The sequence below is a fragment of the Quercus lobata genome, chromosome 12 (genome assembly GCF_001633185.2).
Source record: "Quercus lobata isolate SW786 chromosome 12, ValleyOak3.0 Primary Assembly, whole genome shotgun sequence".
NCBI classification, from domain to species: Eukaryota; Viridiplantae; Streptophyta; class Magnoliopsida; order Fagales; family Fagaceae; genus Quercus; species Quercus lobata.
Window position 1 is genome coordinate 21892638 of NC_044915.1, and position 27601 is coordinate 21920238.

Sequence of the window (27601 nt, forward strand, 5' to 3'; positions counted from 1 at the left end):
CTTCCTCCCCTAAGCTTAAAGTTGACTCCTAAATACTTACTAGGATTAACCACAAGATTGACCTGAAGTTGTGAAGCTAAACCTTCCTGGTCCTCCCTAGACATGTTTGGAGAACAAAACAAGTCAGACTTATCCAAGTTAATTTTTTGTCCTGAAAGGATACAATACCACTCCAGAGTTGTTCTTAATGTGGCAAGAGACTTAGCATCATTTCTAAAATATAGAAGGGAGTCATCAGCAAAAAATAAATGGGTAAAGGATAACCCATTCCTTCCCAGCTTCACATCCAGAATATCATGGTTTTGTTCAGCTTTAAGCAAAGCAAGTGAGAAAGTGTTGACACACATAAGAAAAAGGTATGGAGACAAAGGGTCTCCTTGCCTCAGTCCTCTTGAGGGTTTAAAACTCTATGAGATACTCCCATTGATCAATAAAGTGTAATTAACAGATGAAACACACTCCATGATCCACTTAACCAATTTGAGCTAAAATTCATAGATATAAGCAGTGCTTTAAGAAAGGACCAGTCTACTCTATTATAAGCCTTACTCATGTCTATTTTCAAAGCACCAAAGCTCGTCTTCCTACCCCTTTTCTTTTTCAGAAACTCAAAAACTTCATGAGCAATGATGATATTATCTGTAATGCTTCTCCCACTAATGAATGCATTTTGAAAGGGAGTGATAAGAGTGTCCATGAGTTTTAAGCCTATTAACCATAAGTTTGGAAATAATTTTGTAAATTACATTGCAAAGGCTAATAGGCCTAAATTGAGACAGAACTTCAGGAAAATTAACTTTAGGAATAAGAGTAAGGTAAGTTTGATTGAGAGATTTGAGCAAGGAACCTGAATGGAAGAAAGTCTGCACAGTGTTGCAAATATCATGTTTTACAGATTGTCAAAATCCTTGGAAGAAGAAAGCTGGAATGCCATCAGGCCCTAATTGGAAGACAGTGTTCTCAATCTCCTTGATTGTTACTGGTTTGTTCAGTAGGCAGCATTGCTAAGTAGACAATTAAGGAATGGCCAAATTGTGCAGTTGTTCCATAACGCTCTCTACATTATAAGTGTTGGTAGACTCATAAGTAGATTTAAAATGATCCACAAAAAATTTTTCAATGCCCTCAGTATCCTCAATAAGAAACCCCTCAGCATTCTTAATGCAATAGATTCTACTCCTGGCCCTCCTTTGTTTAACCATAGCTTGAAAATACCTGTCTCCTTTCAAAATCCATTCACTGCTAGCCTTCTGTGCCTACATAAGTTCTTCTCTCTTCAACAAGCACTCCAACTCGTCTCTAAGCTCTCTCTCTTGTCCCACATCCTCCATAAAGATCACATTGTTCTGTAGATCCTGTAACAGCCTCTTTTTCTGGTTAATCTCTTGTTCTATTCTGCCAAAAACCTTCCTATTCCAGTGCACAAACTCCTTCCTAACACTGTAGACTTTATGCATTAGTTGGGAAGCTCTTAAACCATGTGTACTACTACCCTAAGCTCTTTGCAACACTTCCTTACATGATGGATGAGTTATCCAGATACGCTCAAACCTGAAGGGTCTTCTTTGAAAGGGAAGCTTGAGCTCAAAGTCTAGAGTGATTGGACCATGATCTGATCTGATAATTGGGTGATTTGTTAAAGCATAATTTGGATAGGTTTCAATCCACTCCACACTTGCAAAAGCTCTGTCCAACCTCTCCATGACAAAATTTTCCTCATCCCTCTCGTTCATCCAAGTAAATTGTTGACCTTGAGCTACTAAATCACATAATTGTAAGTCTAACACTAAGAGCTGAAAGTTCTCTGCACCAGGGATTGGACCATCACCAAAGGAAAATTTTTCCTTCACAAAGAGAATTTGGTTAAAATCTCCAATGCATAACCTTCTTTGATGAGCTAGCAATTTTAATTCCTTAAGTTTACACCAAACTTCTTCCCTCTTAAAAACTTCAGGCTGTCCATACACAAAAGTAATATATTGGGTAGAAGGATTTTACCCCTTTGAACATCTCCTTGATCCTCCCTCTGAATCTCCCTATTACCTTGATCATCCCTACCTCCTTCTCTTTGCCTGATATTTCTACCCATCCTGCCAAATTCCCTCCTAATTCTCGTCTTGGAAGTACTCCCTTGGACCATGGACCCTGCTGAAGCATTCCACGCTACATCTCTCTGGTTGGAATTAAAAGAGGAAAATGGTTAGTTAGAGTTGGAGACACTGATTCCGGGCTAACCACACTCCTAGTACTATAAGGACTCATACCAGCCCATTGATTTGTAAAAAAGAAAGTGGGTACTTGGGCTGCAGACACATCACCTTTTGACTGGGCCCGAAGGCCCAATTGTGAATTATCCCTTATTCTGTTGACTTCATAGCATTTAAAATGAGGTCCATCACTTGCACCCCCCCAATTCAAAATTAAAACGGTCTCTGTTTACTCTTCTAACCAAATCTTCTACCAATGAATCAAGGGATTTCGGAATCTGCCCGAGAAAGGCTTACTTTTAATGCTTGGAACAAAGTTTGGTTTATAACATTGACTATGGTCAAGTCAATGTGCTAACATGACATGTTTTGCCCAAAACCAAAGCAGGATATGCCATATTTGGACTATGTTAAGTTCAATTAGACAATATACATGGTTAGCAAAAAATTAGACAATATACATAAAAATTTACCCATGTGGCGGCTATTGTGATTCTCAAATTTCAAGTTCATGCATGTCTCGTGGTATTTGAATATTACAACAAAGAGTACCATAACGGAAGAATCCTTTGACCTTAGCTCCTAGTGGTCATGGACTGATGGTTTTTAGAATTAAACAAACTGAGTGGTTAAACTCAATTTCAAATCGGAAGTTGTAAACGTCGGACTATCCGAATTCCCAAGCCCCACAAAAGTTTGAGAGTTAAGACTACATTGGATTGTACCAATAATATTTCACCCCCAATTATCGGAAAAAATGCGTCATGTATAGGATACATGAACCCCACAAGTATGGGGTTTACTTTCATGTGAGAATGGGAGATTTTTGTACCTAATGCATGATATATATCCTCCAATCATTGTATGAAAATTCAGAGACAAACAAATCTTTGTTAATAAAGCATGTTTGCCAAAAAATTGAAGTCAAAAATATTATATCTTGAGCTCTTATTGGAGAATAATATTCAAATTTCTAGGTGAAAAATTAAAGACAGCCAAAGCTTATTTAACATGGCATGTGAAAGCTAGAAAAGCTATATCTGGATCTCTATTATTAGAGAAAATTATTCAATACTAAAAATTAATGTTCATTTCAAATTAATGCTCATTACTTTTTTTAAAATGAATTAATGTTCATTTCACTCACATAAATAATTAGTTTCATCATCAATTTAATTAGTAGAACACGTTAATACATTACTATATGGGAGAAGAAAATAATGCTGAATAATTACTCATTAATAGACAATTCACAAAGCCATTAGCCCATTTACCCAAAGTGTCACAAATATCAAATATGGGTGACTAATACATTACTGATTAGACTACAATTAAACCAGTTTTACTGGTTTAACCTGAGCTGTAATCAATGTTGACTAAAACCTGGTAAATAAATTCATAAAAAATTACGGCCGTTGGATCTAAATGTTGTCCCCCCTTGGCGCGTTGAAAAGCACTTTTTTGTTTTTTTTTAATCATAAATGTAGTGGATCCCAGCCACTAAAGTCCCAGTTTCTCAGAGGTTCTAACAATAACAATATTTTAAAGATTAGATTTTTATAACGTTAGCCAGTCCCACTCATCTATTTAAATTCCCCCATCCCCTAAAGCAAAGCTCCTTTAAAACTAGCCGTTACTCACAAATCTCTCTCTCTCTCTCTCTCTCTCTCTCATGGCAGCCTCAGTGGACACACCATCACCTGGCCACCTCAACCAGGTCTCTTTCTTCTCCTTCTCCTTCTTTTCTCTATGTTTCTTCATCTTTCTGTGATGGCTTTTTCTTTTGGATTTTGGATTTTTTGTGAATTTTTTATTTTGTTGTCTCTTTTGTACTAATTGATGAAACTTGCTGAATTTGATTATAGGAGGGCAAAAGCTACATGGGTTCGTCTCCTATGTACAGTCCCTCCTCAGATAAGCGCTTGTGGAGCACATTACGCAGCCGGATCGACACGCTTCTTGAGAGTCATCCTCAATCGGTGAGTGCTTTTATTTATGTTCAGCTATTTATTGAATTCTATGCAGCTAGTTTATGCTATGTGAGAATTGGATTGATGGGTTTGTGGGATTTTGAATAGAATGGTGGAAAATCGGACCGAGCTAAGCGATTGAAGGAAGACTCATTGCTTCTGATGAGAGGGTTTGACTCAGTTTCCCACACACTTTCACAGCTATCCAACAATCTGGACAATGCTCTCCAGGTACATCCAGCTCTTCAATTCTTTTAGGACTTGGAAAATTTTTATTGGATTCTATGGAATTACATAAAAATCAATAACCAAACTACAAAGTTTAGAAACAGATTCAATTATGAGATTCAAACTAAAGAGAATAATGCTTTTGTCAAGCCCCAAAAAGTTTGACTTTTTCGAAATTTGATGGACCCCACGCCAAAAAAAAAAAAAAAAACTTATATTTTACCGTACATTCAAGAAATAAGCCATTAGTAAAGTGCATCCAAACATGCTCACTGGTTGTAGTAGGCTTAACTATCTTTTAGTGGAATGAGTTTTGATTTGTCTAAACTACACATTAAAATTAAAACAAAATACCCTCTATGCTTGCAGGGAGCTAGAGATCTAGCTAAACCACCCACATTGACTGAAATATTCCAAAGCAATCTGAAGAACCCAGATAGTAAAGAGAAGGATTCAGAAGAGCATCAAAATGAAGCAGAGATGAAGAGTGGATTGAAAAGAAAGTATGATCATAGTCATTGCTCAGAGGACAAAGAAGAAGATGATTCACAGAAAGCAAATGAGGAAAGCCTCAAAGATGGGAAGCTGAAGAAAGCCAAAAACGTAGGGTTCACATATCTCTTCATTTTCATGACACTTAAAAAAGTAGTAAGAAGCTCATTTGTTTGTCTTTAACAGATTGCAATTTCCATGGCAACAAAAGCGGCTTCGTTTGCAAGAGAATTGAAGTCAATTAAGTCGGATTTAGGTTTTATGCAAGAGAGATGTGAATTGCTTGAGGAAGAGAATAGGAGGCTCCGTGATGGATTTGCTAAAGGAATAAGACCTGAGGAAGACGATCTGGTAGGTGTTTTATACTTGGTTCCTCTTAACTCTTCTTTTGTAAGGGCAAAACTTTCTTTAGTCCCCAATTAAACGTACTACTTGTAGTCTTGACAATTGTATAAATACAAGCTAATAAGCCAGCCACATGGTTATGTGGCATTGGCGAATAAGTCTGATTGAATTTAGTTGGAGAATTAGAGGAATACACCTAAGTTTTACACTTCTTGTAAAGCTATATAAGCACATTAATCTTGTGAAATTGTGGCCTCGGCAGGTGAGGCTTCAATTGGAGGCATTGCTTGCGGAAAAATCCAGATTAGCTTATGAAAATGCAACTCTAGTAAGGGAAAACCAGTGCCTTCACCAACTTGTAGAGTACCATCAACATACCTCCCAAGATCTCTCTGCATCATATGAACAATTCATACAGGGAATGTGCTTAGACTTCTCGTCTCCAACGCCGCCCAAAAGAGATGCTGATGACAAAGTCCCTCAAACACCTCAAGCCGATCTTTTCAGCTTCTCCACTACTCTCGAAGAGTGCGATCACCAAAGGCAGTAGTAGTAGGCAGATGACGAGTGTCATTGTATTAAAAGTAAAGAATAAATATTTAATTTTTTGATTAAATCCAGTCTTATCTTTTGAAATCCGTAATTCAGTCTTGTAAACCTGAAGGATCACTTGAGAGAACCTTAATTCCAATTTGATCTACTCAGTAAGGTTGCAAATTTGTAATGTTATCTGTTTCGGTGCTGTAGGGTTCACTAACTACACCAAAGGATGTCATTACTCATTACCACTTATCACTTGAATCCCATGTTACCTCAAAATCTTGGAAGTAACGAAAACAAAATGTTCTCCAAATTAGTAAACATCATCGGCACACATAGTCCCCAAGCTACTTAAAACAAAAGAGAACATAACAGGACAGCCCTAGATTCAAACAAAGTATTTATCTCATAAAATTAGCAGGGCACCATGAATGTTGGTGTTAGTTTTCATTTCTTTTTCACCTTCTTTTTGCGGTGAGTTTCTTTCTGTTAGCTGCAGGACTTCTGGATCTACGACCAGCATCACCTGAAGACGTGTGCAATGCTTGAGATGACATGTTAACTGCTGTTTCAGTAGCTTTTGTCAGATTTGAGACCAAGATCACATCCTTCAATTTCTCCAACATTTCAGAGAAAACATGATTCCCATTCTCATACTACAGGAAAAAAGGGTCATGGCATTAGTATTCATAACAACGTATCATCCCTGTTATAAATACCATTCACAATGTCAACTATTATTCTCTTTTAAATAAAGACATTGAAAAAACAAGCAAGACAATGCATGTATCAAAGCATACAAACATTCAAGTCATATGTATTGTCAACATATGACAATAGAATAGAAGTCTTATTGATTCGCAATGATTACACAGCTACAAGTGTGCAACCACTATAGTAAAGAGAAATTAGATTATTGTTCATTGGTACCTAATAGAAGAAATGAAAGCACATACAGGTGGAGGTTCTAAGCCAATAGGTCCTCTATTTTCTATGTGCTAAATCCACATACCTCTCCACTTGTTTCTTCGCTTTCTGTTACTTTGAAAGTAGTTGCTTCAGCTTCAATACAAAAGAATTCATAAGCAGAAGTCTAAGGTAGGAACAAAAGAAAAGGAACTTATTGCTTTTATTCTTTGTGTTATTATATTTCAAGGCCATTGGGCATTAAAATCCAATTGTTAATAGACCATAATAGAATGAGCAAAAATACAATGACATGAACCAAAAACTACTATCGCTTATATCTCCACAGATGTCTACAAGCAAGTTTGCATTAGCAACTCATTATGCAGGACCACTCCACTAGTACTTATCATCAGAACAACAATAAATAAAAAAAGTTTAGTACAAAAAATATATATTTAAACAATTCTTAGTTCTTTTTTAACCTTGTAAAGAACACAAATGATTATTTGGGTTTGAGCTTATATTCATAACAAGATACGCATGTAAACTAGTTTGAAGCCACTTTGCAACAATAAGCCACAAAACAAGTTGTATAAGTCATGAAACAATAAATATGATATTAAGAGGATCATTGAGACATACTGCTTCAAGCTTGCCAAGTGCAGTTTCTAGCTTCATAGAAAGTTGTTCATTTTCTCCTGTCAATACTTCAATCTGCATATGGGCAAAACAAAAACGAAAGGCATGAAATCAAATGCATAGAAGGGTATAAAAACAAAGAATAGATGCTTTCAACAGTCACAAATAAACAAACCTTCTTTTGGGAATCTATATACAAGCTTTTGTATCTGACATATGCTCCAGATGGGCTTCCACTCGAGACAGACTTCTTGGACACCTGGTTTAAAATCATTGATAATTTCATTTACAAGTCATATAATCGCAAAGATAAGCATAATGACAATTTACAATCTCCAAAGTTGTATTATTAGAGAACCTCAGATTTCAATTCTTCTATGGTCTTTGCTTGTATTTCTAATCGTTCAACAATGTTGTCAATTTGTTTTTCAAAGTTCTTTTCACCCAATGATGTTGGCTCAGTCGACTCAGGCATATTTTGCTCTTTCTGAGGAGGTGGGTCATATTCTTCATCAGTTTCAGTTAGACTTATCTCTTCAACTACAGGCACAATGTCCGGGTTTAGAGCAGAGGTTATTGCATGTTGAACACGTTTAGATCGCCTAACAATACTGGTGTGCCGTGTCATCCTCTTCTTTGGATTTGATGGTTTGGCAGAATTTGCTTGTTGTTCAGCAGGACTTCCACTTTCAAGCTGCAATTCCACATTGCCCAAGGAAGGATTCAAACTTTCAGGCTGTGATTCCACTGGCCCTAGGGAAGGATTTTTGTTCCCAGGCTGCAATATCACTCTCTCCATGGATTGATTAGTGCTTTCAGGCTTTGAATTGGTAACATAAAAACTAATTAGCAATTAAGTAAAATTCTATAGTCCATGTTCCTGAACTTCAAATTAACACTAGCCAGTTACATGAGAGGTAGCAACATTGGTGGTGGAAGATCACTAGGAAAGTGCAGCAGATAAGACTCGAAACCAAAACTTTTAAAAACATTTTAGTATTTTAGAATGCTCCCTTCAATAATTAATAATAAAATCTGAACTCCCACTTAAAACAAAAATCCAAAAAATAGAAGGGAAAAAACATGTTTCACCCTAAAAAAAATATCCTACCGCAGAGACAACTCGAAAATCTTCCCTCCTCTGTTCTGTAGTTCTCAAAAGTCAAAACCCCTTCTCTAGCTATAACATAGAATTCTACTTTCATCACAGTAGAACAAAAATAAAATCCAACATGATCATAAAAATATAAAACACTCAAAATACAGAGTAAAAAAATGCAAAATAAGAACCATAAAAAGTAAAAAAACAAAAATAACTTAGAAAAAAGAACTAAACCATGGCCCTGTTGATCCAACATATATGTACTGCACCATAAACTGAATTAGCTAGGCCTAACCCACATATAAAAAAAATGACCATGATCGAACCCGATAATTTCCACTAAACAATTTGCATTACAACATGATAAAAAATAAAAAGAAAGCAACTTTTTTTGATGCTGAATAATAAAGCGATCAAGGAAAGACATACAAACCCATATGACACCCAACAAACAAAAGATAAAACCAGTGCAGATTAGCTTTCTAAAGCAACACAAAACATAGAGGTAATACGAGGTAATACAAAGGGTGCGCATGCATAAAATAAGATAAAATTACCATGGGAGCTTTTTCTTCATTGATTTTAGTCTTAGGCTTCCTACCCATTGTCTCTGAGTAACACTTAGAGAATTTTTTTCCTTCTCTGAGACTGAGAGTTTTTCAACCTTGCATAAAGCCCTAGTATGGTATAGAACTGTAGCAGCGCTTATTACGAGGAAATGGTTGAGTTTTTCATGGGAAGTGGAGTGAGTCAAGGGTAATTTATGTCAATTCCTATGTGGCACATGCACTGGTTTGGTTTCTGCTGTGGTTAAAAAAGCTAATCACATCAAATTAAGGCGTTTCTCGCGAGAAGTCACTTTTTCATTAAGCGTAATTAGTGCCCTTCGCGTGTGCGTGAGGGCAAAAATTATTTTCATCAACTTATTTTATTATTATTTTTTTTTAAGAAATTATATAATTTTTACAGTAAATTATGTTATTTGTTCACTATTTCACTAAAAAATTTCTATTTGTTTAAAATTACTAAGTCAGTAATCAGTTTCTATTTATAAAAAAAAATTGACTCAATAATTTTAAATATATGAGAGTCTTTTAGTGGAATGGTAGACCACGTCACATATCCACTATGAGGTTCTTATAATTTTTCTTATTTTTACTACTATTTATGGTTTTACTACACTTTTTGATACTATTCATGAATCCTCTTGTCAGGAATGAAGTTATATATGAGGGTGAGGGGCATGGCCCCCCAAAATTTTGAAAATTTTTAAAATATATATACAATTATTTTAATATTTCCAAAATTTAGTCTACAAAAATAAGAGTTGGCCCTCCCAAATATTTGAATTAGTCCAATAATGCTCTTAAAAAAAATTGGTCTAATAGTTATAGAAATATAACTTTATTTTTCGCAATTCTATTTTTTATTGTAAAATGTGTTTTTATATCTATTAAATATTTGATAAAGTTTGATATCAAACATGTTTAAATTTATCTTTTTCAACTCATTATGTGACGATTAACAAGTTATTGACTCATTAAAAAAAAATTGTTACTAAAACTACACATAAAATGTGTCTTTAGTTGCCATATAGTATGGGTTAAAGTAAGGTAGTTTTAAATATGTTTAGAGTCTAACTTATTCCTCCAAGTTTTGGATCATTCATGTTTTTGAAAATTTCATTAGTTCAATTGAAAGATTTTTTACTTACTTTAGCATAAAATTTGATAATTTGTATTTAAAATGAAACTTTTTAAGAATTTGACTATAAAAATGAAAAAAATGAATTTTATTTTATGAAAGATTGCTGTCAAAAATAATTTTGATTGAAAATACTAAAATCTTTTTTTTTTTTTTTTGGTGTGTGTATATATATAACTTATCAAATAAAAAAGTGTGTATATATATATATGTGTGTGTATATATAATAAAAAAGCGCACATATGTGTATATATATGTGTGTGTGTGTGTGTGAAAGTTGTCTTGATTCCTGGCTTCACTCTTGCCAGTGTCTGCTGTACTATTTCAGCTAACTTTTACATTTATCTATTGTACTTTCAGCAAAAAATTTTCAATTTTAGCAAAATAAGTGCATCTCAAATAGACCCTTCATCTACTGTTAGTTTTGATCCTAGCCCTTTCGTGTCTTGGGTCTTCTTTAAGGATTTGGATTACTGCTTCACTCACAAAATATTTTTATCACTTTTTTTTTCTTTTTTTTTATTCAAATGGTTAAAATTGAAAGTAATTTTTTTTTCAACTCTCAATCTTAACCGTTAAAAATCATTATATCATGTGCAATAATTGACCTTAATTGTTTTATTTTTGACAAACATATTTAAACCTCTCTGAATATTTAACTATTACTACATCGAGTGTATACAATCATCCCGTCCAACACACACCAGGTTATTATAAGAAAGAATTCTTTGAAGGTGACTCAACGATATTGACAAGAGGTTTCGAACCCAATATTTCATGGATATCATGATACCTTAAGAACCACTTAATCAACCCCTTAAAGTTTAAAACTAATGTTAATACTGTAGTAAAAAAAAAATCCTAAATACAATAAATCTAGATATAGCATACCACCTAAGTCATTAGTGCTAAAGTCAGGGAAAAAATGTAATGATTATTCAACTCTCTCTCTCTCTCTCTCTCTCTCTCTCTCTCTCTCCATATCACAGTATGATCAACTAGAGAAACCAGAGTAAAATCAAAGAAAATCCAAAATCACCAATTAGAAAAAACACAAACCAAGATTTCTTCATCTCTCTCTCTCTCTTCTTGTTTGTTTGTTTGTTTTTTTTTTTTTTTTTTTTGGCAAAGGATTCGTTAGTTTTTTAAGAGAGTAAGGAGAGTGGGTTCTTGGGTTTTTTTAGCAAACGATTACGGTCTTCTTCTTTTTTTTCTTAAAGAGGAGGAAGAATGAATTTTTTAGAGAGGAAGAAAAGAGTGGAGAAAGAAGAAGAACCGAAGAAGACCAAACGAAAATAGCATGAGAATTTCTCTTTCCTCCAATAAATATTAATGAAATAATTGTACATGCAAACTATTATTACCAATGTTTGGTGGTGTAATATGTTGGCATCTTTTGAACCTCTAGTGTGTGATAAACTATCAATTAATGTTTGTTCTACGATTTATCAGTCTTTCTTTCTTTCTTTCTATTGTTTGCTTTCTTTTTGGGGGATGATCTTAATTAGTTGTTGTTTTGCATACTATTCATTCATTCTATTAAACTACCATTTTTAGTTTCATTCAATTCAATTGCACTAACACTCTCAAAACTAACATTTAGACTTGTTTAGTTTCATTTTTGATAGCGTTTCATCTATTTTTGAGTTTGACTTAATCGGATCTTTAGAATATCTATATAATATAGGTTTTTTTTTGGGTAACATGTAAAATGGTGTAAATCATTGTGTTTTTGTTTACTTTAAGAGCATTCACATCAGTGTTTATAAAATAGAAAAAGTTGTGAAATTTACATAATTTGGTCTCAAAACTAACCACATCAGTGGGTATATAAATGTGTAAATATACACATTTACTATAGATGCGTGTAACATTAGTTTTTTTTTTTTTTTTTTTCTTTCACCATTGCTCTTGTCAGAAACTTTGTCTTCCCCAACTTCCATAGCAACCCAGAAGAAGAAGAAAAGAACCACCTAACCACCAACCAAGCACTACAACCCAACACCACTACCCATTTCACGACAACCCATCTTAAGAAGAAGAAGAAGAAGAAGAGAACCACACAACCACCAACAGCACCACTAGAAAACCCATCCAAACACCACCACTGGAAAATCCATCCCAAACCCAACTCAAAATCAAGCCAAGCCAAGCCAAGCCAAATCAAACCCATCAAAAAACTCATATGAAAAACTCAAGGATAAACCACCAAATCTGCCACCGCTACTACTAGATCCACTGCCGGATCTACCATTATTGCCTTTGTGTTTGACCGTTTGGGTTTGGGATATGAGAGAGAGAGAGAGAGAGAGAGAGACGTGGAGATGAGTAAAGTAATAATAAAAATATAATCTAAATAAAATAGTGTATAATAGATAAACTTATGTGGGTGTTTTTGAAAAGTTAAAACATGTTTTTATGTGAAAATAAATAGAAAATTTTAGACAGATTGATGCGAATGCTCTAACATTGAGGGTTTTTTTTTTTTTTTTGTCTCTTCTTACACCTTTTTTTTTGGTGGGGGAGGGGGGGTTCCAGAAAGAGTGTTCTGTTCTTGTAGTTTAGCTAGCAACTTCCCATAATGAATTTCACAATTTTATTTTTTTTTTCCTCAAAATTTGAAGTAATAGATTGTGATTAGTTCAATATCAATTTTACTAGAAACTATTAATGACATCACTTTTACTAGAAACAAGTCATAATCTACCATCCCAATTGTGGTGAACAAGTTCAGGAATTTGTTAGGAATTTTTTTTTTCTTTTTTGAGAAACCAAACCCTTAAGCCCTGAATTAATGAAAACAAAACAAAGAGAAATCACAAAGAGTCACAAGTGACAAGAGGAGCTATATCCTCAGGTGTGGTATTTTACCAAACTTGTAGCTCACTACTAGACTTTGAACTTCTAGCTAAAAAGTGGGCAACTAAATTGCCTATACGTTTCACATGGGAAAAACTACAAAATTGAAAATCATTAGCTAAGACCAGAACATCTTAAATCACATGACCATACTCTAGGTGAGATGAGTCCTTCTGCCTAAGTGCTTTTATAATCACCTCAGCATCACCCTCCACTATGCAATGCACAACCCCAAGTTCCTTAGCAAAAAACATTGCCTTATGGCATGCTAGAAGTTCAACTATTGCTGCTGAGGAAGGCATCTTGATTCGCTGGGACAAAGCACCAATAACAGCCCCTGTGGAGTTCTGAACAACAACACCGATTCCTGTATATCCCAATTCCTTTAATGTAGCTCCGTCAAAATTAATTTTGAGGCGGGGTGAGAGTGGAGGAGTCCACCTAGCTACTCTAGCCCCAACTGTAGAGACCATGGGCTGCGAAAACTAGGCTATACGAAAGTCATGAAGAAGAGTGGCTGCCTTGGCACGAATCCTACACAGAGCAATAGAGGGTTCTCCAAGCCTGTCCAAGTTTCACTTACTCCAAACCAGCCAAAAACAAGTAGCTAATAGATTTGGATTAATACGTTCCTTCATCAAAAAAACCATTCCCAATAAATCAAAAAAATCATTATACTTATACTTGAGGAGCTTAGATAACATCTCATCATTCAACCACACAACCAAGAGAAAGGGACAAGTCCAAAGAGCATGGATTGTGTCTTCAGTCCTAGATTTACATCTAGGACAAAGGGCTGTGGTCACAACATTACGGCGCCATAAATTGTACAGGGATGGGATTGCATTGTGTGCCGCTCTCCACATCATATGTTTCACTTTGTGGGGGTATTTGTAGACCCCAAATTCCATTCCATAGCCTGTGGGATTTTTCGGGATTTGAGCAGCTTAGTCTTTTGCTTCAATATACACCTGAGTGCAAATGATAGGCACTCCGAGTTGAGTAATCCCCATTGGGGGTTGGGAACCACACTTGTTTATTTGATACACTCTGGCAGTTGAGGGGGATGCTCAAGATCTTGTTTGCTTCATGAGGTAGGAACTCACTCATAATTAAAGCAGACCTCCAGGCATGAGTGTCCTCATTGATGAGCTCACTTACTTTGGCTTCTGGTGGTAACGTGGTACTGGGGGAAACAATCCTTGCAGCTAGGATCTTTGGCAATCACCTGTCCTTCCAAATAGGAACTGATTGACCATCACCAATTCTCCATCCCGACCTTAAGTCAATTACATGGCGTGCTTGTAGGAGGCTTTTCCAGGCGAAAGAACCTTTGTTTGAGCTAACACAGTCCATAACCAAGCACTCAGGGAAAAATTTGGCTTTAAAAACTTTATGCAGCAGAGTGTCCTCACATGTATGTAATCTCCAAATTTGTTTAGCCAAGAGGGAGTCATTGAATTTACTTAGCTCACGGAAGCCCATACCTCCTTCATTCTTTGGGAGACATAACTTCTCCCAGCTCACCCAATGAATTCTTCTTTGCTCCCCTTTATACCCCCACCAAAATTTTCTAATCAAGGACTCAATTTTAGTTATAAGGCCTTTAGGGAGTTTAAAGCATGACATAGTGTAGGTAGGGATCACTTGGATGACTGCTTTTATAAGAATCTCTCAACCTACCTGCGACAGCAAGTTTTCTTTCCACCCTTTCAGCTTCTTCCAAATTCTCTCTTTAATCATGCTAAAAGATTTCTTTTTGTCCCGACTAATTAAGGAAGGTAGACCCAAATATTGCTCGTATCGCTGAGTTGCCGGAACACCTAGAAAGTTAGAGATAGCTTCACGGGTTCTGTGGGGAGTGTTTAAGCTGAAAAAGATGTTGGTTTTACCTCTGTTTATATTCTACCCAGATGATTGCTCGTACAGCTGAAGGAGGGATTGGATTTGGACACATTCAGCAATAATGGCTCTACAAAACACCAAGCTGTCATCTGCGAACAGTAGGGGTACGTTTGGTACACTGAATGTGGATTACAACAGGAATAGTAATCTTTATTACTAGGAATAAAATGTGTTGTAATGTAATAACTAAACCTATTCATTAGTTTGGTTGTGAGTTGTAATATTAGAATAAAACTTATGATCTATTTTAGGAAATATCACATTCATACAATTATATTTCCTAGAAAATAATATATTTTACATTTTAGAGAGATGAGTTATTTTTTGATGATTTTTTATTTCTATAATTGTTAGGTGGATATAGAAAGTTTATTTATTTGGAAATATATTAATGTTAAAAGTTATTACATCTACTAAGGAATAGATATTACAACCCTTTTAGAGAGGAATAATTATTCCTTATTTTAAAGAATAGCTATTCATAAGGAATGACTATTCCTTGTAATAAAAACATAACAAAACTATTGAATAGCTAAACCATAGGAATAGCTATTACATTACAATGCCTATTACAATCTACCAAACGTGCCCTAGATGTGAGATCTTCGGACCAGTGAAAAGGTGAGTGAAAATTGGGAGTTTTCATTTGTTTTGTTCACCAATGATAATATGAAGGAAAATGGCCGTTGAGTGTTTTCCATCCACCCCACCAAAAATTATAATCTTCCCAAATTGGGGATAAAACGGAGAGGAAAATAATTAAATAAGACTTAAACCAAATGGTCGGTTATGCCCTTCCATTGTTACATTCAATATTATTTTTGGTTAATCATCTAGCAGGAGTAATGCTATTTATATAACAAATTTGACAATATTTTTCATAAGAATTGATAAATTTTGACTAATTTTCATTTACCATTATTACTAATATTTACTTTTTTTACCTGTTACTAGATCATTGGTTGTTAAATTTGTTGTGTAGACTTTCTCCACCAGTCTTGGCCTCCAACCACTTCCTTGTCATCTAATTCATTGCAGATCAGCCAATCTTTCTCCCCCTTTTATTCATTCCAACGGATAAGAAGTTTGAAGCTAAAACAGTCCAACACCACACACGATATATATACACAGTTACACAGTCTCACACAAACTCAAAAGATAGATAAGCGTCTTTCTCTAACACACACAGTCGCTCTCTCTCTCTCTCTCTCTCTATCAATTCTCAAACACATTCATGGTGCCACCCTTGCTTTCCCTCCAAACCCCCAAACCCCTTCTCTTCCCTCTCCTACCAAAATTCCCACTTCGCTTCAAAACCCCACAACCACAACCACGCTTCACTACCCACTTTCCCATATCCTCCTCACTCTCCCAAACTCCTCCTCCGAACCCATCACTACCAAAATCGAAAACCCTTTTCCCAGGTGGGACCAAGCGACCAGAGCTCAATGTCCCAACTCTCATCCTCCACTTGCACCCAAACGACGTTCTTAACTCCCCAAAAGCCATGGACTTGGTTGACAAGGCCATTGCCAAGTGGGTTCGTGTTGTGGTCCTCACTGGCGACGAAAATAGTGGTGGCAAGCTCTACGAGGCCGCGCGTTTGTTGAAATCCGTGGTTGGTGATCGCGCCTATATGCTAATTGCCGAGCGCGTCGATGTCGCTGCGGCTGTCGGTGCTAGTGGGGTTCTGCTCTCTGATCAAGGTTCGCTTTTTTCTTTTTCTGTTTTCCTTTCAATTACATCAGATTAGTTTTACTGTTTAATCATGAATGAATTGAATGGGAAAGCAATTGTTTTGTTTAACATATGTGTGTTTGGATTAGCTTATTTAGTTTATTGTGCAATTAAGCTGAGGCAAGTGGGTTTTGAGCAACGAATCTCATTTATGAAAACAAAAATGTTAATTAAATAGATAATTCAATAAAGTTTTACCTGTGCTTCTGATTCGTTGAAGGCTGCCTGTCATGTTAATTCCGAGTATTACAGAGCTTAGAAGCTGACAATATAAATGGGTGCAGAATAAGGTGTCATATACTGAAGTTGGCCAATGTGAATGGTCAGAATGCTGTCAATAATGTAGGCTAAGATGCTGTTTGTGAATGATCCCAATTAGTCTGTTGAGGATCCATAGCTCACGCCATAGTTTTGGGACTAAAGCTTTTCTGTTGTTGTAATATGCTGTTTATCGCTTGTTTTCGTTCTCTATCTCTTGAAATACATTGTTAATCACTTATGAGGGTAGCCAAAAGGGGTCCATTTATTATTTGGATCATCTATTGTTATGAGTTTGTACCTTGGTCCTAGGCAAATCCCAAAATTTGGATTATATATTATGCAGTTTAGCCTTGACCACATTTTGATTAATTCTTAAGTTACATATGTCAGTTGTATTCAGTATTTCCATAAAGTTTCATTTAAATTGTATGCTAGGAATAGTCTGATGTGGTAAATTATATGTTTCTTCTTTTCTGCTGTAGGGCTTCCTGCCATTGTGGCTAGAAACACACTAATTGATTCAAAGCCTGAATCAGTAGTCCTTCCTTTGGTAGCTAGGAATGTACAAAATGCAAATGCTGCTTTAAATGCTTCTAATTCTGAAGGTGCTGACTTTCTTATATATGATATTGGTGGAGAGAAACATGTTGATGGGGCAGTGAAGTCTGTATTTGAGAATGTGAAGATACCAATTTTTGTCGTATTTGCCTCATGTGGAGAGGACACATTATTTACTGAGGCATCAAATTTACTCAAATCGGGTGCTAGTGGCTTGGTGATTTCTTTAGAAGTTTTGGAGTTGTTTGGTGATGATATTGTGAGGAGATTGTTTAACACCGGACACATGAACAAAAGAACACAGGACAAAGTTGAAAGCTCTATTAAGCAAAAATTATTGAATGTGGATAATGGCGTTTATGGGAAAAAAGGGGCTGCTGGCTTTATTAAAGTGGAAGATAAAGAAAAAAAATTCATAGAAACAGAGAGAACAGTATTGCTTGAGGCAATAAATGTTATCCGGAAAGCTGCTCCACTGGTGATCATTTAATTAAAACATTTGGTAGTTGAGTTATCCTTCAGATTATTCAACATTGCATCATTGTTTTATGGTTTACTCTATTTTGAGTCTGGGAGTATTGGTTTAAATTACAGATGGAGGAGGTTTCGCTTCTCATTGACGCAGTCTCACAAATTGATGAGCCATTTTTACTGGTTATAGCGGTAATTGTGTGCTGAACTTCAACAAATTCTGGTTCCAGGGATATACATTGGTATTAGCTCTAAATTTCATATAAATCTTTTCTCTTTCCTTGAAAGAATTTTATAGGCAGACTTTGTTAAGGTACACATGTCTATATAAGAAATAGAAATGCTGTAGTTTGTCAGTCTAGAATTAATATATGTTATTGGCGTATTTTCTTTGTATAGAAGCCATAGATTAACCTTAGGTTCATATTCATTAATTTCATTTTGTATAGAAACTGTAGAAGGAAACTCAGTGAAATGCAGCCTCAGCCTTAATAGAAGGGGTCATCTGAAGTTTTTCTTAGCATATGACTTTATATAGGATAATTTTATTGGTCAAATCACAGGTCATCATGTCTTTCTTGCTATTTGCTATATCAATATTCTTTGCTACATCAATAGTTGTTTTATTTTAGCATATCTGCTATCCTTGTTGAGCCTATTGTTTGACCTGGTGCATGCAACATGTGTATCTCTTTTTCTGTTTGAGTGGGTGAAATAATTATACTGCTATCTTGTTCTTGTAATTATGAGTCTAATCGTCTCCTCATAGTCAACTATTCATAACGTCTCAACAGGAAGGCATTGACATTGAAATGATTTCTTAAATTAAGCTTGGTTTTTGCTGCTCTTTCTTCCTCTTTCAAGTATTTTTAATAAACTTAAATCATTTAAAAGAAAGTTGCTTTTATGATGAGAGCAAGGTCTAACTAAAGGGCTGTTACATAAAGATCAGTACTCTACTTTGAAACATTCAAGCCATAGAGTTAATTAGAATATTACTTAAGTTTTCTCTTGACAACTTCATATCTCTTGATATCACTAGGGTGAATTTAATTCTGGTAAGTCAACCTTTATTAATGCGCTTCTTGGAAGAAGGTATCTCAAAGAGGGGGTTGTTCCTACGACTAACGAGATCACTTTTCTACGCTATTCTGAGTTGGATTCTAGTGGGGAACAGCGTTGTGAAAGGCATCCAGATGGTCAATATATATGCTTCCTCCCTGCTCCAATTCTTAAAGAAGTGAGTGAGTTGATTTTTCCTTGTTCATACTTCAGGATTTTCTTTGAAATTTTTGGATGGCTTATGTTTTGTTATGATTGATTACTCTGTACCATATTGCAACGATGCTCTCAAGTGTACATGTATGTGGACAAGTCAACACATGCTTGCACATGTTGGTTAGTGCACAACCATAAATTTTATGCTAATGGATGACAACATAGATACTTTTGTGAATAAAGTATCATTTTTTGCTGTCATTCTTTGTTATTGGAAAGAAGCTACTCGTTACTAGTCCTTTACTACTTACCTCACAAAATGTTTGTGCGTGGACCTTTGATATATGTTGGAGTTGAACAATGAAATTACTTGCTTTATATTAATTCCTACTATTATAGAAATTTTGTTAATTTAATTTGATATATCATGTCATTCTTTCTATATATTGAATAAAAGATGAGATGCAAGTTGCTAGTAAACTAACTTGATTATTTATTGATTAGACCACAGGGATTCAGTGAGTTGCATGTAAAACCAATTATAGATTTCATTACAAACCTTCACTTTCCTGCAGATTATGTCGTGTGATCTACTTTGGATGCTTTTACACCAGAAAGAAAATAAGTTAAACAATATTTCAGTTAAAATATGAGTAGTGTCTTGGTACGTGATTTTATACTTCAACCAAAAGCAAGACCTGCATGGGCCACAACATTTCAATAATTATTCTGTTTTAAAAAGTTGTATTATTTTCTTATAAAAAATACTTACCTGCTTGTTTTCCTATAAAAAAGCACTTACCAAAAAAAAAGGAAAGAAATAAAGAAGTAACATAAAGAGGAGAGGGAAAGATATGAGTATAAGTATTGCACAATGTACTAAAACAAAGGATTCACAACATATGCTTCTTCAACAATTCACCCTGGATGTCTAAATAACTCCAATTACTTCCTCGAAATAGATCTGAATATTAGTTGATTGTAATAATTGTATTATATAATGGAAATAATTTATTTATCCCTTTCTAAAGCAGATGATCATTGTTGACACACCTGGAACTAATGTAATTCTTCAAAGGCAACAACGCCTAACTGAGGAATTTGTGCCCCGTGCAGATTTGCTTCTTTTTGTCATATCTGCCGATCGTCCGTTAACTCAAAGTGAGGTATGTATTTTGACTAGCTGCACTAGTCAATGTGGCATAGCTTGCTACTTAAATGTTGTTCTCATCATGGAAATCAATGAATTCAAAATAGCACAGCTCTGGCTTATGCTCTCTTTGTATGCAAGTATGATTAATTTTTGCTGGTCTTGCTATGGAGCATCCATATCACTTGGAGAAGCCTCCGATTTTCTATTAAATATGTCATTTCCTTGTTTTTACTGTTATCTTATGTATAAAATTTTTATCTAAAAAAAGAAAACAGGGACAGGTGTTCTACATGAATTTGTATTATTAATAGCTTCAAGCAAATCTATTATCTGGGTTTGCACTATCACCAAAGCTGAATTCAGTTTCACTACTGGTATAATTTTTCAGGTTGCTTTTCTTCGTTATACTCAGCAGTGGAAGAAGAAAGTTGTGTTTGTCTTGAATAAATCTGACATATTTCAGAATTCCGAAGAGGTTTGATTTTGCAACTTGTTTGTATTGATTTTTTATTTGACCTTTGATGACCTTTTAATAAAACTAGTCGCAGACCCGCGCATTGCGCGTTATAATTTTTTGAATAAAATACTATTTTAGTCCGTAGACTTTATAAAGAGTTTTTTTTTTTTTTTTTGTATTATTATATTTAATTGTTGATTTGATTGCACTATAAAGTTTTTAATGTCCTATAGCCATCTCTATTTTATTTCTACTCCTCTTTACCACCATTTTATTTTCCAAATAATAGTTATTAATTGACATTTGATTTCATTTCTTTTTTTCTTCCTTCATTTATTCTTTATTACTTTGTATGTTCCCTTGCTAGTTGTAAATTTTATGGTTATTAATAAGAAATAGATATCATGGATGGCTTAAATAGTTTTAGATGTAGTTATGTTATTGGTATGTCAAAGGTTTTTTTTTTTTTTTTTTAATTTTTTAATGGGGGATGTGACTAAATTTAAATGTTAAATAAAATGATATGAGAAAAAAATAAAAATAAAATACATAACAATAAACACTAACTTATTCAAATAATTCTATATAATATAATAATAGTACATTCTTATATACTATTTTTAATTAATTATAATGCAATATGATAATATAACAATCAAAGTCATAAAATAAAAATAAGAATAAAAAAATAAAAAACTTAAAACACAAAACTAAATCCCATCAACCAAAATAGAGTTCTAAAGAATACAAAATTTTATCAAGCTAAAATAGAGATGTAAGAAAAATTAAAATAAAAAATCCACCAAAAAATTGAGGGAGAAATAGTAGGAAATAACCACCTTTTTGTGAGAGAAAATTATGTAAAGAATGGAATAGTGAATGACAAATTTATACTAAGAGGATGATAATAAAAAGAAACAAAATAAAGGAAGATAAAAGGAAAGAGGAAGAGTGATATCAAGGTAGAATGTTTGGGGAGATGAAAAGGTAAAGAGAAGGAGAAAGGTTGGAGAAAGTGTAAATGTTAAAAAAATGAGTACAATTTGATGAACACAATAAAAAAACATTTTTTAAAAAAAAACAAAAAGAGAGAGAAAATAAAAATAATTTAATGATAAAGAGAATGTGGTTGAATTTCAATATTGAGTAAAATAGAAGAGAAGAAAAAAATAAGAAAAATTAAAAGATATAACAACAAACACTAAATTATCCAAATTATAGTATGTAATGGAATACTATTTTATTTTATCTAGTATCTTTAATTTTTTATAATGTAATCGGGTAAAATTTAACAATCAAATAGCAAAATAATAATAATAATAATAACTTAAAACACGAAACTAAATCGTATCAACCTAAATTAGAGTTCTTAAAAACACAAAAATTTATCAATCTAAAGCGGAGATGCAATAAAAAATAAAAATCCACCAAAACATTGAGAGAGAGAGAGAGAACCTTTTTGTGAGAGAAAACTATGTAAAGAATGGAAAAGAGTGACAAATTTATGGTAAGAGAGAAGGGATAAGAAGAGACAAATAAAGGAAGATATCTAGTATCTTTAATTTTTTATAATGTAATCGGGTAAAATTTAACAATCAAATAGCAAAATAATAATAATAATAATAACTTAAAACACGAAACTAAATCGTATCAACCTAAATTAGAGTTCTTAAAAACACAAAAATTTATCAATCTATAGCGGAGATGCAATAAAAAATAAAAATCCACCAAAACATTGAGAGAGAGAGAGAGAACCTTTTTGTGAGAGAAAACTATGTAAAGAATGGAAAAGAGTGACAAATTTATAGTAAGAGAGAAGGGATAAGAAGAGACAAATAAAGGAAGATGAAGGGAAAGATGAATAGCAATATTAAAGTAGAGGTAGTAAGGAGATGAAAAGGTAAGGGAAGAAGAAAGGTTGAAGAAAGTGTAAATATTTAAAAAACAAGTGAATGTAAAAAAAATTATTGGAAAATTGGAAATAAAAAAGAAATATATATAGATGTTAAAACCGACAAAAATGAATATGTAAAGTCAATAATCTATTTATATATATATATATATATATATTTATTTATTTGTAAAAAAATTGGAATAAATAATAAATAATAATTATGTGGCTAATAACGTGGCGATGAGGGGGCACAACAGGAGCTCAGCAGCAATAAATGCCACGCTTCAACTTTTAGTAATATATAGATGATTAAAAAGGTCACTTTCATCTACTTGAGCTCCTCAGTCACCTTTCTGCTCATCTGGAACTATTTGTGTGATCTGATACAGCTTGAGGAAGCTATATCATTCATCAAGGAAAATACTCGGAAGTTGCTAAATACTGAGCAGGTGATATTATACCCTGTTTCTGCACGATGTGCTCTTGAAGCAAAACTTTCAGCTTCCTTTGACACTGAAAGTGACCATCGAGAATTATCAGTGCTTGATTCCCGATGGAGAACCAGGAGCTTCAATGAGCTTGAAAAGTTCTTGTATAGTTTTTTAGATGGGTCAACAAGTATTGGAATGGAGAGAATGAAGCTTAAACTTGGAACACCCATTGGAATTGCAGAACAACTCCTTTCTGCTTGTGAAGCTCTTGTGCAAGAGGAATGCCGATGTGCCAAGCGGGATTTGGCCTCAGCAAATGATATAGTTGCTAGTGTAAAGGACTATGCTGCCAAGATGGAAATGGAGAGCATCTCTTGGAGAAGGAAGACTTTATCTCTGGTATGCTTTTCAGAAATTTAAATTCTTTCATGAGTTAGAAGTGATTTTGGTCGTACTCTGTTCAGATTGTGTTTATGAACTGTACTATATAAATTGCAGATTGATACTACAAAATCACGTGTTCTGGAGCTTATAGAATCTACCCTTCAACTATCCAATCTTGACCTTGCTGCTTCATATGTTTTCAAAGGGGAAAAATCTGGCACAATGCCTGCCACCTCAAGGATTCAAAATGACATAATTGGTCCGGCACTCTCAGACGCACAAGTAAGTTAATGGTTTAAACCTGTTTAGGTTTGTTATTTTGCCCAAAAGTTTAATTTTTCTTTTTGTATTCTGTACTCTCCCATGAACTGGGTTTTACAGTTCTTAAATCATAGTGTTATCATCATGCAAGGACTATTCCCTTGGTACACCATATTTTTGGTATTTGCAGATTTTAAGATTTACTAAAGCTTATATTTCTCTGCCGATGATTTTCCTCAGTACTTTTGGTACTACGTTTTTCCATGGAACTATTCGGCATTGAGTCATGAGTTGATGTTTACTTTTAATATTTTCTTGGCGTGTAGAAACTACTTCGAGAATATGTCATGTGGCTACAATCCAGCAATGCTCAAGAAGGGAGTCTGTACAAGGATTCTTTTGAAAAACGATGGCCTTCATACATCTATCCAAACACTCATGTGCATTTGGAGACCTATGAGTTGCTGAAAAAGTTGGATAGAATCAGCTTGAGAGTGGTAGAGAACTTGAGTGCCAGCGCTGCTTCCAAATTCTTTGAGAAAGAAATCCGTGAAGTGGTGAGTTCAAAAGTCTTTAGGATTATGATTAGCACTAATTGTTCATTGAGCAAGAAGATGGAATTACGAACAATTAAGTTGTATGGTAACCATCTCTTTGATGTATGTATGTAAGTGCAACTTGTAATAGAATGCTTATTGGGATGTGTAGAGCATGTTGGTTAATGTACTTGCTGGTTTTGTAGTCTTCAAGGAAACTTTGTGAAAGCAAATATTGTCCATGCATTTAAGTCTAAAATTTACAAAAGTCATGCTTTTTAAGTTGATAATGGCTTGTGACATGATGTTCTGTTAAGATCTGGAATTCTATTTAGTGTGAGTGTGAGTGGGGGTGATGTGGGGCTGTTAGTGCATGTTACTCCATTTTTCTTTTTAGACTCCAGAATGAACAATTTACTTCTTCCTTAGCAGTGGTAAGCATCTGCTTCTTACTTGGAGTTTTATCCCAACAATGTTGTCAATTTTATCCAATAATTGCTCATTATGATTTTTCTTGCTTATTTTAGTTCTTGGGGACTTTTGGAGGACTTGGAGCAGCTGGTTTGTCTGCATCCCTTCTGACATCTGTATTGCCAACGACTTCGGAAGATCTTCTTGCTCTTGGCCTTTGTTCTGCTGGCGGGTGATATTTCTTTTTCAATCTGACTCTTTCTGCATCTCTGTATTATTCTTTATTATTCCTGAAGCCTTTATATGCCCAAATTTCTCGATTTATTGGTAGTCCAAGAGACTGAGGTCCTTCAACTTCATAATGTCATTCTGGACCAAAGAAAAAAAAAAAAAAAATCTAATGGCATTGGTAACATATATATCAAAATTGGCCTGTTACTGCAATCACTAATTGAAACTGAGGTATTTGATATGGTATTCACCAAAAAACAAAAAGGTAGTTGATATAGTTTCTAAGCTAAGCATTCCATTGGCTGAGTTCTAATATGTGTGTTTGCAGAAGGGAAAGGAGAAAAAATGGCATCTCTGATTCTTTCTCCCTTTCTCTCCTGTACTTTCACCTTTTAAAAATGAAGTTTGCATTCTTAGATTATTTGTTATTTCTGATTGAACCTTTGTTTCTGTGGTAGGTTCTTAGCCATTTCAAATTTCCCAGCTCGTAGGCAAGTTACAATAGATAAGGTGAGAAAGAGTGCAGATGCCTTGGCCACTGAACTTGAAGAGGCCATGCAGAAGGATCTCTTGGAAACTATCGATAATATTGAGAGCTTTGTAAAAATTGTTGCTCAGCCTTACCAAGATGCAGCACAGCAAAGAGTAGACAGACTCTTAGAGATTCAACATGAAATATCTGATGTTGAGGAAGAGATTCAGAAACTAAATGGTGAAATTCAAAATCTCCATGTATTATGACATCTGAAATTTTTGCTGTCATATTAAGTTTTCCTCCTTGGTAATGAATGCAAGGAGGCATATACCTTTCCTTTTTTCACTTCATGAATTGTTTTTGTGTGATTGAGTGTTGAATATAACAATGTATCCAAAGAGGACCAATTTCTCATTTAATTTTGAACTGATCCTTTTAGAATTGTATGAATTATCTGCATTTACATCAAGGTGAAATCTTTGTGACAATATATGATGCCTGCTTATAGATGATTTTCTTTTAGTATTCATGTCATAAGTCATAACATGATTATTTTGCAAACTTTGATGTAATTAAGGTAGTGATTACAACTTTTCATGATTGAGGTGTAAGCTGAAAGTACAAGTATCCTCGTTCCATAGTTTAGGATGGATTTGTGCAATTAACCTTAATTTTTTAGTTGCTAGCGTAAATCCCATATTCCAATCGATTTACTATGTTGTCCACAAGCTAGGAATGATATATATATATATATACACACACACACATAAAAAGCTAGGAATGATACTAAAGTTTATTCTCATTGTCTCGTTTATTTATATAAGTGGACCATAAATAACACCTTTCTTCTTACTCGGTGCTTTTTAGTAAATTCCCCAAAAAAAATTTATTTTATCTGAGTTATTAACTTCCAACATCTGTCAGAGAATCAATATTATTTATTTCATGCCATAATTAGGAAACCTAAGCATATATTTACGTCATTGCAAATTAGATAAGGATATGTATGTTGAATAATGATTTTGATATTAACAATAGTATTAATAGTAATAAACTAGTTACAAGAATAATAAAAAGTGAGTGTGGGGTTGAGATTAGAAGGAAATGTCAAAATTTGTACCATTTAAGCTTCCACAACAATGTCTAATATAGTACCGTCCATAAAGTTTGTCGAGTAATCAATATTTAATTTGTCTTTTGTCTTTGTAATAAACAATTTAGCAGATTCCTCAAAAAATAAAAAACCAATTTAGCAAACATTAATGGCCCCCCAATACTTTATTATTCACCAACCAAAAAAAAAATAAAAACAGAGAAGAAAAACACCAATGGGCTAGAACAACGCATGGTTTTATTATTCTCATTTTATTAATTTTTAAATTTGAATTGGGTAACAAATGTGATAGAAAAAGAAGGCACTAATAAGCTGGTCAAAAAGGAAGAACTGATTCCATTACCTTTTTTTCTTGGTAAAAGTTTTAAAAGCAGAAAATCAAACAAAGACAAACTATTTTTATTATTATTTTTTTGTTAAAGGAAGATAATTAATATGAGGTTTTGGGTTTTAGTTTAGGGCCAAGCGACAACAAAATAGAAAGAGGCCCATTTTCTAAGTTGGTAAAGTTTTCACTTTTACGTGGTTGCCCAATCTTAAAAAAAAAAAAAACAAATTGAAAAGTGAATTGCAAAAGCAAATTTGGTGGTTGGGGCTTGAGTGTGTACAATAGGAAAATATTCTTTTTAGCTCACTCACTGGTCACTACTACTTGACGTACGTCTATTTTCTTGAATTCAGTGCTATAGAGAAAAAACTAGTAAGTTGGACTTTGAGAATATAGTTTCAAATAAATAAAAAGAAAAAGAAAAAAGAAAGCAATATAGTATATCAATCATCAATGAGCTCTTTCAAGGCTTACAAAAATGTAAACTATGTATATTGTATACTGAGTACAACCATTTTTAAAACACTTTAATATCTTCAAAAATTCATCTTTAGTATGAAGAAACATTACAATAGAATTTATAATTCACCATACGAAACAATAAGTTAATTACACTTTTGACAATTTTGGAGTATATGTTATTGTGCGGTTGTTAAGAATTCATTGTCAATATTTCAATTTTAAAAAAAAAGAAAAAGAAAAAAAGAAGAAGATTAATTGTAATTATTTTCAAGTTCTTATACTCACTTTTCTAATGTGATACCGGCTTGATCATGCTTTT

At 34.1% G+C, this 27601-nt stretch overlaps 3 protein-coding genes across 8 annotated transcripts; 2 read left to right on the top strand and 1 right to left on the bottom strand.

The window, feature by feature from the left end:
- Window positions 1-3818: 3818 nt before the first annotated feature.
- LOC115972051 lies at window positions 3819-5917 on the top strand. The gene is made up of 6 exons (XM_031092197.1): window positions 3819-3924; window positions 4073-4186; window positions 4286-4408; window positions 4775-5008; window positions 5084-5248; window positions 5505-5917. The coding sequence occupies exons 1-6, from the start codon at window positions 3880-3882 to the stop codon at window positions 5790-5792; spliced, it is 969 nt and encodes a 322-aa protein (XP_030948057.1). The 5' UTR covers window positions 3819-3879; the 3' UTR covers window positions 5793-5917.
- Window positions 5918-5987: 70 nt separating this feature from the next.
- Window positions 5988-9147, bottom strand: LOC115972052. 6 transcript variants are annotated; one of them, XR_004087398.1, is made up of 6 exons: window positions 8990-9147; window positions 7689-8150; window positions 7506-7589; window positions 7334-7405; window positions 6739-6844; window positions 6347-6438 (listed from the first exon to the last, which is right to left on the bottom strand). XR_004087398.1 is itself a non-coding variant. In XM_031092202.1 (6 exons), exons 1-5 carry the CDS (start codon window positions 9035-9037, stop codon window positions 6821-6823), a joined length of 690 nt encoding a protein of 229 aa, XP_030948062.1. In that variant the 5' UTR covers window positions 9038-9147; the 3' UTR covers window positions 6347-6438; window positions 6795-6820. The 6 variants fall into 6 exon arrangements, 5 of the variants coding, with proteins under 5 accessions (XP_030948058.1, XP_030948061.1, XP_030948060.1 ...); XM_031092202.1 differs by having other exon boundaries at window positions 6795-6844; XM_031092198.1 differs by lacking the exon at window positions 6739-6844 and having other exon boundaries at window positions 5988-6438.
- Window positions 9148-15992: 6845 nt separating this feature from the next.
- On the top strand, window positions 15993-25866 carry LOC115970998 (probable transmembrane GTPase FZO-like, chloroplastic). The gene is made up of 11 exons (XM_031090662.1): window positions 15993-16606; window positions 17381-17934; window positions 18051-18119; window positions 18970-19167; window positions 20180-20311; window positions 20687-20773; window positions 23039-23479; window positions 23579-23746; window positions 24052-24282; window positions 24789-24904; window positions 25362-25866. The coding sequence occupies exons 1-11, from the start codon at window positions 16135-16137 to the stop codon at window positions 25642-25644; spliced, it is 2751 nt and encodes a 916-aa protein (XP_030946522.1). The 5' UTR covers window positions 15993-16134; the 3' UTR covers window positions 25645-25866.
- The last annotated feature ends 1735 nt before the right edge of the window (window positions 25867-27601 follow it).